The sequence below is a fragment of the Ursus americanus genome, chromosome 26 (assembly GCF_024610735.1).
Source record: "Ursus americanus isolate L20-20 chromosome 26, mUrsAme1.1.p, whole genome shotgun sequence".
Lineage (NCBI taxonomy): Eukaryota > Metazoa > Chordata > Mammalia > Carnivora > Ursidae > Ursus > Ursus americanus.
Window position 1 is genome coordinate 31,293,465 of NC_142152.1, and position 11,683 is coordinate 31,305,147.

The 11,683-nt window shown below is 45.0% G+C and overlaps 1 protein-coding gene across 1 annotated transcript in view; it reads right to left on the reverse strand.

The window, feature by feature from the left end:
- The window catches only part of PTPN21 (protein tyrosine phosphatase non-receptor type 21), a 75,020-nt gene extending 64,423 nt beyond the window's left edge, over positions 1 to 10,597 (reverse strand). Inside the window, exons 1-2 of the mRNA XM_045807692.2 lie at positions 10,242 to 10,597; positions 5,919 to 6,303 (exon numbers count right to left, since the gene is read on the reverse strand). Coding sequence (XP_045663648.1) covers positions 5,919 to 6,098 — 180 coding nt within the window. The 5' untranslated portion in view covers positions 6,099 to 6,303; positions 10,242 to 10,597. The remainder of the gene's footprint in view (positions 1 to 5,918; positions 6,304 to 10,241) is intronic.
- Positions 10,598 to 11,683: the final 1,086 nt, after the last annotated feature.

The following is an 11,683-nucleotide window of genomic DNA, read 5'->3' on the forward strand; positions in this document are numbered from 1 at the left end:
TTTAAGCCACACATTGGTCTCCACCCTGGGCATGGAGTCTACTTAAAAAAAAATTTAAAATTAAAAAATAAAAATAAAAATAATCCTTGAGAAAGACATACCCTAAAGAAAAAAATAAACCTTAATCCAAAATTTCATAAAAATTTTTTTGTTTGTTTTTAATCGTAGGGTGACAGACAGCAAGAGGTTCGAAGAAATAGGCTAATAGAGAAGTAAAAACCTACTAAAGTTCTGTTGTTTTTGAGGGGGAGGGCAACGAGGCAGTGACACCGTACAAATTAATTTCAAGTGGCATGAAAAAGAGGTTCAACTATAACTGCTAAATTACAATGGTACACTAAAATTTTAACAGTTTAGTAATGTAAAATTGTGATTATCAGTGGCCACTATACTTGTTTTAAAAACTGTAAGAACATTTTATGAATAAACACTGCTTTTTCCATTTAGTAACAGAATACAAGATATTTACAAAAGAATTAATCTGAGGAGAAGTTGGTCAGTTACCACAACATGGAAATGGGAGTCACGAACTACAACAGTAATTGCTGAGAGTTTCTCACATACCAAGTCCTCTGCTAAATGTTTTTCCTCTAATACTGAATCCTCACAGCCACCATCAGGTAGATACTACTATTACTGTTATCCCCAACCCACAGATGAAAAACTAGACTTGAAAAATTCCAATTCCAAATGTAATTGGACGAAATCACTTTTTAAAAAAGTTCCTTTTTCAGTCTCATGTTGTCTTTTTGCAAATAAAAAATCTTCATCTATGTGAACTGTCAGGAATGAAGGAGAGACGTGCATAAAGTGGACAGGACGGTTGATTTATGAATTATGTGATGATGTGGCGTATCACTTGGGCTGGATCACGTAACTAACATGTCACATAACTGATAAATGGCAGCACCAGGGTCCAAACTCAAGTTTTTCTGATTCAACTTCCAAATGTCTTAACCTCTCTATTAAAGAATCTTCTCAAGAGGCAAATAAAGGAAGGGCCCACCTAAGCAGTGCCCAGAAAGGAAACTCAGACTCAAAGGAACTTATCTGGTCCCAGAGGCAGCACCATTCCCCTTATGAAGACAGAGAAAGTTCTTCATTGGTTCCGTGCTCACCAAGGAACTTCTAGTTTGCACTGGCTCCCATGTGGCCTGCCTACAGGGAGAACATGGCCTGGCCAGGAAATACACATACTTGGGGCCCTTGGTAGTTCCATATCTCATTGTAAATTACTAAACTGGCATCCTGCTTTATTTATCCTTCTCAGTCAGCTGGGGTAACTCAGGTCTTACTCCCAAAGACAATAGGTTTTTGCTTTTGTGGGTTTTTTTAAGATTTTTTATTTATTTGACAAAGAAAGAGAGAGAGAGCATGAGGAGGGGCAGAGGCAGAGGGAGAAGCAGGCTTCCCACCGAGCAGGGAGCCTGATGCAGGGGCTGGATCCCAGAACATTGGGATCATGACCTGAGCTGAAGGCAGACGCTTAATGACTGAGCCACCCAGGTGCCCTGACAATAGGTTTTTAAGCTGAACCACCTCACTCCAAACTGTGCTGATTCCATCAAGGTGACCCTGCCCCGTGGGAGTGGCTGTGCCCAGCTGACACCTTCTTGTCTCACCACCTCCATCAAAGCTCTATAACATATACCTTCCGAACTAGAGAGAAAGTTTTCTAATTCCCCTTAAATTCTACAAAGGCTTTCACCACCTCTCTTGAAAACATGTTCTGAAACTCAGAATGAATAATATGCAGAGAATTTCAACAGCTCTGAGAGGCTGTTGCTATAATGAACAGAAATATTTTCCTGTGGGGATAGTGTTCCTGCATTTTTAAAAGTCACTCTTCACAGCTCAAATATGGTGAATTTAGAAAAAGTTCATCTAGAGACACCTACGTGGCTCATTCGGTTAAGCGGCTGCCTTCGGCTCAGGTCATGATCTCAGGGTCCTGGGATTGAGCCCCGCATCAGGCTACCTGCTCAGCAGAGGGTCTGCTTCCCCCTCTCCCTCTGCTGCTCCCCCAGCTTGTGCTCTCTCATTTGCACTCTTTCTTGCAAATAAATAAAATCTTAAAAAAAAAGAAAAGAAAAAGTTCATCTAGGTTAACTAAATTGTAAATAAGTACATTAACCTTACCATTTGTAGTTTCTTAATATATTATAAAATATCTTAGACATTAAAAAAAATATGAAGACTAACAAACATATACCCACACAACCAGCTTAAGAAATAAAATACTTAGGGATACAGTTGAAGCCGCTGGGTAGTGCTGCAATGGGTATGTGTTGCCTTTATAATTGTCGTTATAGAAGTAAAATAGTATTCAATTAAGCCAATACAGACTTTTTCTCCCCCAACTGAAATTTGGGCAGTAGCAGAGCTTATCAGCCAAATCTCTACACTATGATAATTCTGATTGATGGGAGCAGAATGCAAGATAACAGCACACCAACAGCTCTTGGTATGAATCTCATACGTATGGACACAAAGTCAGAACAGGTGTTGCCCTGACTCAGAGACTTTCTGAACAGTCATCCGGTCATTTGGTCAGATTAGGCCTGGGGCTTAAGCCATCAGTTCATATGCTACAGAGCAGAACTTACAGCGCTTTGAAAGAAAGAGTCTGCTATACAGACTAACTTCCTAACCATGACTGTCATTAAGTATTGGAAATGTTGGGATAGTCTGTCCAAGGGCAAGACATTTCCTAGCGGTCACGCCTATTCCCTCTCAAAGCACTCCACTCTTTTGTTAAAAATCAGTCTCATTAGGTACCCACAGCTGTATGAAGGTGCTTATTCCTGAGTACAATAACCTCGAAAAAGCGATGGTGATTTCTCTGGACTTCTTGACTAACAGAGAAGGGAAGCAATGCCTGTGGGTTCAGATTAGCCTGTATTTATTGAGCACATTCCAGGCCTGGTATTTTGGGTTCAAAAAGAAATTAACCACAGTTCCTCAAGAAGTTGATTCTGTAGTGGCTGGATGCAGACCTGGTGCATGAGGAAGAAATGACAAGAAAAGAGAACCAAAATTCTTTAAAAAAAGGAAAAAATGGGTGATGGAAGCAAAAAAATATGGAATAAACACAAGCAAGCAGGGCCAGTCATTGCCGCCAGCTCTCCTAGTTTACTTTCTCCTTGGTGCTCCATTCCAGCTCCTTCCTAAGGCTCGGCCTCCTCTATTCAACCCCGAGGGGTCTGCTACGTCTTCTTTCTCTCTCCTAGACAGCCTCATGCCCTCTCCCAGCTTTGATGAACTGACCTAGGCTGACGATTCCCAAATCCTTCCCCCAGCTGAGCTCCAAGCCCTCACAAATTCTGGCTGCTCAACATCTCCAACCGGCATCTCCAACTGTGCACTTCCAGAACTGATCTCGCCACACACCTCTCCCTATCCCCCACAAACCTGCTCTTCCTTTTACGTTTCCTCTCCCAGTTAGAGGCTCCAACATTTCCTGGAAACCTGGGTTATCAACCTGGACCCTCTGGCTAGCCCTTCTCCACACTTGGCAGGTAGGTCCTGAGTATCTCCAGATTCCAGCCACTTCTCTCTATCCCCATCCAGATCCTAGTGACCACCATCTGCACTCCGACTATTCCGTTCTACTCGTTCTCCAGAGGCCCTCTCTTCGCAAGAACAATCACACCAAACCCCTGTTTAAAATTCTTCACTAATGGGGTGCCTGGTTGGCTCAGTCAGAGGAGCATTAGACTCTTGACCTCAGGGTCATGAGTTCAAGCCCCATGTTGGGTGTAGAGATTACTCAAAAATAAACAAAATAAAATAAATAAAATAAAATCCTTCACTAACTTCCCTACTACTTTCAGGACAAACCCAAACCCTTTAACAAAAACCTGGCAGTATGTGGCCCTATTCTCAGCCTTTCCTCTCCCCATCTGAAGCTCCAAGTAGATCACCTGCCTCATGTCTTGGGCCTGCAGTTCCTTTGTTGGAACAGTCTTTTCCAGCCTTTGGCAAGTCCACCCTGTACTATCTGGGGCCTCTCCCTATTGTCTATAGCACCCTCTACTTTCCCTATGATAGCATGGAACAGCCTGTTTTTTCTTACTGGTGTCAACACTAGCATGAGCTCCAACTGCGTACGTCCTTGGCACTTAACAGGTTTTTAATATTGAATAATCAGGGGAGCCTGGGTAGCGCAGTTGTTAGGCGTCTGCCTTCGGCTCAGGGCGTGATCCCCGCGTTCCGGGATCGAGTCCCACATCGGGCTCCTCCGCTGGGAGCCTGCTTCTTCCTCTCCCACTCCCCCTGCTTGTGTTCCCTTTCTTGCTGGCTGTCTATCTCTATCAAATAAATAAATAAATAAATCTTTAAAAAAAAAAATTGAATAATCAAAACAGTTTATCTATTCCTAACTTTTTATGAACTACAACAACGGGATTTCTGGTTAGGAAGATCACCTGGGCATTTATAGGGAATAGCCAGTTTCTCCATCTTTCTCTTACCCCAGAACCAAGCAGCCAAAGACAGGAAGGGTCTTGTATTTAATTAGAGCCCTTTTCTTCACAGGACTTACATAACATTTTAAATTTAAGACATGTGGATCCTTGAGGACTCTACAACTTCCTACGGACGAGATTAGGGGTTTTCCAGGCCAAACCTCCCTATGATAACTATAACAGACTGTTATTACAGCTTTGGCTTTGGGGCACCAAGCTGGCTCAGTCGGAAGAGCACGTGACTCTTGATCTTGGGGTTGTGGGTTCAAGCCTCACAATGGGTATAGAGATCACTAAAAAAATACATAATCTTAAAAAAAAAAAAAAAGGACAAAGTTAAAAAAAAAAGTGTTGGCTTTACATGCACTTTATTTTTTTTTTTTAAGATTTTTTTATTTATTTATTCGACAGAGATAGAGACAGCCAGCAAGAGAGGGAACACAAGCAGGGGGAGTGGGAAAGGAAGAAGCAGGCTCATAGCGGAGGAGCCTGATGTGGGGCTCGATCCCATAACGCTGGGATCACGCCCTGAGCCGAAGGCAGCCGCTTAACCGCTGTGCCACCCAGGTGCCCCTTTACATGCACTTTAAATCACACAACCACTGTTAAGCATTAGGCACCACTGTTATCCCCATGTATCAGATGAGGGAACTAGCGCCCAGAGAGTCACATAACTCATCCAAAGTTAAACAACCAGCTGGTGAGGAAACCAGAATTCAAACTCAGTATGTCTTTACAGTCTTGGTGTGGTGGCCTGTGCAAATAGTCAATGAATGTTGAATGAATGAATGACATCAGTAAACTGTCCTAGATCAGGATGACACATTTGGGATATTTAACCGGGGATGTACTGTATGGTGACTAACATAATATAATAAAAAATCATTATAAAAAAAAAAAAACCATCTTCTCCTAAAAAAAAGAAGAGGGGAACTTGGGGGACGCCTGGGTGGCTCAGTCGGTTAATTGTCTGCCTTCAGCTCAGGTCATGATCTCAGGGTCCTGGGATCAAGCCTGAGATCAGGCTCACTGCTCAGCCAGGAGTCTGCTTCTCCCTCTGCCTGCTCCTCCCCCCTGCTCATGTTTTCCCTCTCTCTCTCTCAAATAAATTAAATCTTAAAAAAAAAAGAAAGAAAGAAAAAAAGAGGAACTTGGACAATCCTAAATGCATTACTATTTGATTTTGGATTACATCTTAAGGGAACAAATAAAAGCATTTTCAAAACTCAGGCACTATTAGTGATCTTAGGAGGCAGACCCAAAGAAAGACCTCTATCTATTCCTTCTTCACAGGGACAGGGGCTTGCAGACCCAGACATCATGGCCAGGGACGGACTTGGAGAACACAGAGCCAGCATGCATTAGAACGTCTAGGAAGGAAGAAAGCTCAGAGCCAGCCTAGAGAAGCCTGCAGCCTTGGGGGCGCGGGGGGGGGGGGGGGGGGGGGCTCACCTCCCGCAGCTCCAGTCTTTGGGCCACAGCTTCCAGGCTCTCCTGGCCAGTGCTCTCCACAGACAGCGTGAACTCCACAAACTCGTTATTGAGCAGCTGGATCCGGGCAACCAGGCAGCTCTTGCTGGACACCGTGTAGCGCCGGGTGCGTTTTAGTTTCAATCCAAATGGCAGTGGCATCTTCTTGTCCCTTCGAGTGTGGCGGACAGGTTAAAAAGGGAAAAGCACCGCCACCACTACGGTGGTGGGGACGGCGGGACAAAGCGATCCTCTCCCGACGGGAGGAGTACCGTACAGTCTCGGGCTGCTCACCCCGCAGAGGCTGCCGCCATCAAAAAGCAACTGAGTCCCCAAAGGCCGGGTGAAGGGAGCATCCACGCCACTGCTGAGGGAAAGAGGAACACCAGTTACGGGGGCAATAGCAACTTCTGGACGGAGTTTTTATTTTTATGCCCCCCCCCGCCGCCTCTTGAGTTTTTAAAAATAAAAATCATTAAAGCTGTATCCAAAGAATAAGCTTTCCCTCTCTCCTGGAAAAAAAAGGCACGAACAGGATCTGGGAGGCAGTGAGGAAGTTGATCATCGGGACGCCTTAGCCCCTGGGTCGGACTCCACCCCTCGTTGAACCCTACAAATAGTGATCACCACCTACGGCTACCTTCGGGATTAAACGAGCTAGTGGCTGGCACCACCGTACCGCCAAATTTAGTAGTTGGCATTCGTGTGGCTCTACGTTCAAGTTTTGTTCTTTATAGTTAACTTTTGGGCTCCCTAAGACGCCAACTGTCGGGGTTCTTTAGCCCTTCAGGGAGATAACTGCAAAACACCTCCAAAAGCGCTCCATAAAAGTCTAAACCCCATTAGACAAATGAACCCTGAACCCAAAGGGGAGGAATAATCCCCCGTAACATATGGCAGCTGTGAGGTTCAAGCGAGGTGACACGCTTAACAAGCATTTGTAGGGCCGTTTCTGCTTTATAAACATTTACGTCACCAAATAGATTGATTTATTAACAAGTCATAAAGACCCTACAAATGCTGGTTATCCGATTACCACCAGAAGCAAGGAAATTCTGAAAAGGGTGGCCCCGGCTTCCCGGCGGGTGGGGACGCCTGAAGAGGCGGAGGGCCTTCACCTAAGCAGGGCCGCCACCCAGAAGCCGAGGCGGGCGAAGCCTTAAACGCCATCCTGGGTTAACAAGGGGAGGACCGGGTTCAGCAAGCCCATGAAGCAGGGGGAACACCGGAGACCCGAACTCGGGCTCCGACTCCCCCCGCGTCCTCCCCGCCGAAAAGCCGGTGGCGTTGCCTGGCCAACGCGCAGCCTCGGAAGTCCCGGAACTCTCTGCCCGCCGCCGCGTTTCCGGGCGGACGCGCTAGCGAAGGACTGGCCTCCGCTGCCCCCGGAGGGAACGTTTAAAGAACCCAGCTCGAGACCCACAGGAGGTGGAGGGGTCTGGGTGGGGTCCGTTTGGTTCCCTGTTTGGAGCCTCAGGACACCTCCACACACACACCCCCATACGTGATTTACAGCGTTTTTAAACACACCTGTTGATGCTAACTCCTGGGCTGGAGCAAACAGCGTGAGCGGCGGTTGGGGGTTTTTACACCGGCTGGGTTTTTTTTTCACTCCTAAACAAGTCAACAAAATCCCGGGACGGTTCCCACCCTTTGGGGTTTTGTTTTTTTTCCTGAGTAGAGGCTGCCCCAGAAGACGAATCGTTCAGCGAGGCTCGGCCATGGCTGGCTACCCTGAACTTGGGCGGGGTTCGCCCCCAATACTCTCGTCTGGGAGATACAGAACCCAGGTCTCGAAAGAAGCGGCTTTCTCAGCTTCACACTCGGATGGGCTGAGCTGGGAATGGATCCCAGGTTCCTCATTCCCAGTCCTTTGCTCTTTTCCGCTTTCCTGACTGCGCCTCGGTTTCAGAGGTGATGGGCACGCAGGGCTGGAGTATGGCGGAGCTAGAGAGTAGCGTGTAGCTATTTCACTAGACTTTGCCAAAGTTAACATTTTGTAATTCCATTCCACAAAAGTGTATTGCATCTCTGACTACAAGGCAGCGTAGTGGGCAGTGTGAGAAATCTAAGACGAACCCTAAGCCGTCGCTGCCCTTAAGGAGATTACATGCATGCTATAATTATATACATGGCTGTATCTCTAGTACCGCACCACTGTTTTCTCTGTGTTCTTGCTTTTGTTGTTTGTGTTTTTGTTTGGTTTTTGCCTTTGAGTTCTGGTTATGCCCAGGTAGCCAGAAAAATAAAAGTAAAAAACAAACCAAAACAAAACCGGACTGGAGGAAGAAGGCCAAAGGAAAAAAACTAGGACTACTTAAAGCGCTGTTTTAAACAGCATTTTTGTTGAGTACCTTCTATTAGTAAAAGCACCATACTAAGGGGGGGTAATATAAATAGTATAAAAAGATATGGTCTCCACCTGCCGTTTTCAATGCTCTTTGCCATATCAGTGTACAAACTAAGTAGCTGAAGCAAAATGAAAAAAAAAATCAAGAAATGAGAAGTTTTAATAAGCTTTTGACTAGAAAATTGCCTGGTAAGCCAGTGTTTGTATAATACAAATGTTAAAAGATTATATGTATATAACATACCACACCACGTATACTACATAAATACCTTTTATGACATGAGGTGGTGGATTTCAATTTTATATATGAACTATGGTAACAAAAAACGGGACAGATTAAGTAGTGTGATTTAGAGACAAGATATTGCATATATGCAGAGGAAAGATGAATATTTGTATTGAGTGTTCAAATATGGTAGACTCTTAATTACAAAGGTAGACCTATGCCTTGAAGGCAGTAGGTATTATACTATATAACTTAATTATTAACTTAAGCTCTGATTAAGCAAATGCAGAGTAAAACTTTCAGTTGCTCCTGAGATCTGAAATGTTTTACAGCATCAGCGATAAAGAAAGGCCAATGTTTTCTCTTTATTTTGGTAGATTTGATAATAGAAAAAGTTGAAGGATGAATGTGGGTGTGAATGTGGATGTCAGGGTGCATTTTCCCCCAATATCTATCCACAAGAATAGCTTGCGTTTTGCTTATTTATTTAAAACTTACTGTGTTAAAATAACACTGTTTAATAATTTAGAAAATTATCAATGATTTACACCTTTTAATTTTCAGTTATGTATAGTTTTCACTAGCAAATCATGTCAAAGTTATTCATGTTCAAATGGAGTAGAAATATAAGTTGCTTTTTGGGGGTTATGTTTCAGGTGTAAAATAATATGCAATAATTTGAAAGAATTGAAATTATAACTTATCTACTAAACAGATAATTCATAATTCACTTCTGAAGGAAAACTAGTACTTTCTCTACAAAACCACTGTTATGTAATAAGAGATACATGTTAAATTCTGTTGCACTTTTCAAAAGGCAGTCTATCTGTGAATTCATTTTTAATGTTTTCACATCCCCTTTCAAAAGTTTCTCAAATACACTGTAACTCTGAATCCTGTCGTTTCCCCCCTTGCTGCCAAGATCCTCCCCACATGTAATTTTGTCAATGATATTTTAAAATAATCAGAGAGTATATGACATCTTTAGAGTAACATATAGATCTATAGCATTAAATCAAACATATTTCTCATAGACAAAATGCGTAGATACTCGAGAATAAAATACCCTAGAAACAAAACAGACAACTATTATCAGAGTAAAATTACTGTCATATTCCAAAGTTAAAAAAAAAACAACTCAGCAACTAATTAGGTATACAGTGGTTGTCAGCACACGGAGTGTTTTGAATGTGTTTGCGAGTTTACGCTATTATTATAAGGCTTTCTCAGCAAAAAAGAAAAGACGTGCATGCCAAGAGGGGCCAATCTAATCAGGATTTGCAGAAGTCACAAGTCGGAATTTGCAGACCCAAGAATTCTTTTTTCCAGAGTAAACACTCTTTACTCCAAAAACAAGTCATCACCAAACAATCCTTCCCTACTCGCCTTCTCGCCAAAGTTATCTGGCAAATTTCGCATTTAATATTCCGAGAGGCACAAATATGCCTAAAACTGTTAAAACCCAGATCCAGATCAAGCCGCAACAATCAGCCAAGGAGTTCAGAATAGAAGTTCAAGACCCCCTTTAGAAATGAACTCAACTAGATCACGGAGAACCTCGAAAGGGAAGACTTTTCTCTTTGTTAACGCTCCTGCTACGGGTCTGGAAGCCAGGACCCATCCTCCGGGACACCGGGGCTGGCCGACGCGCTCCGGGGTCCCCGCTGGCGGACACACCCCACCGCTCGGCCCCAGAGCCCGCCCGCCGGCTGGGGTCCCGCGCCCTCACCTGCTCCCGCTCCCGCATCCTCGGGGCCGCGCGCCCCGCTCAGCGGCCCGCCTCCCGGGGTCCCGCCGCGCGGCAGCTACAGCCGCACCCGCACGCCAGCCCGCGCCGCGGCGCGCTCATGGGGCTCGCGCGCCTCACTTCCTGTCTCCAAAACCTCGGCCCGCAGACCATTCCCCTGGGCAGAGTCCGGCGGCGGCGGTGACAGGAAAGGCCTGGAGGTGGGACCAGCCGGCCGGGAGCGCCGCACAAAGGAACCGGGCGGGGGCCGGGGTGGCAGGAGGACGGACGGACGAACGGACGGGCACGGGACGCGCGGCCGGAGCAGCGGAGCGGCGGGGGCCGGGCGTCCCTCCCCCTGGGTCGGGCGGGCGGGCGGATCCAGGGAGGCGGCGGCGGCCCGTGACCTCAGAGAGTTGGAATGCGGGCGGCGGGGCGCGGGGGAGGTGCGGACAGCTGCGCCCGGCCGCCGGGGAGGGGGCGCGCCGCTGCTTTTTTTAATCATATGACCACTTATTTTAAGAGTTTCCAAATAAAGCAAGGCTTTTAATAAAAATGAGGGGAGGGGGATATTATTTCGGTTCCAGGTAAAGGGTCCGTAAAGTGCTGTTATTGCTGGAGTTATTCCTTTACTGTTGTACATTTCTGAAAACAATTCAAATATTCTATTTCTTACTTCCATGCTTACGTCTAAAGATAAACCCCATAAAAAAGGAAAAACACTCTTAAGTGCTGGGTGGGAAAGTCCCCTTCTCCCCCCCAGAAAGGTTGATATGCCTCTAATAACCTCGGTCTCGGAAAGAGCTGTATGCATATGCAATACAGAGTAGAACTATTAGGGATGGGGACTCCATGGTCAAGTTGTCTAAATTCTGATCTCAGCGCCAACACTTTGTAGCTGGGTAACCTTGTGCAAATTTCGTAACTTCTCTATGCCCGCTTCCTCTCTTCTAAAGTGAGAATAACAATAATCACTGTCCAGTCACTTATGTAAAATATATGTGAAATGTTTCATGTAACTCTAGACCCCATTAGCAGTGTTTATTACTACCCTATACTGCATTTTTAAGCGGCATTGTTATTACTCACTCGCAGCACTTAAGCGGAGGAATAAAACTGTGTGACCCTAACACCATCACAATAGGGTTGTTTGATCTTTACCTGGCATGTGGTTTAAGTAATTGGAGCAGGGAAGCTTTTATTTGGCAATTTTTAATTTAAATGATTTTTTTAAAAATATCCTTTCTGGAAAGCTTTTTGATGCTAGATTTTATTTAACTCTCATTTTCACCAACAATTAACAGTCACTTATTGAGTACTTACCATGCCTAAGTCATGGCCCCTGCACACAGAGGACTTCTGGTCTAGTGAAAGATGAGCATACCTTCACACCACACATATATCATAGAGGTATGAGCGCTCTGGGAGAAAAAAGCCCGCCAAGA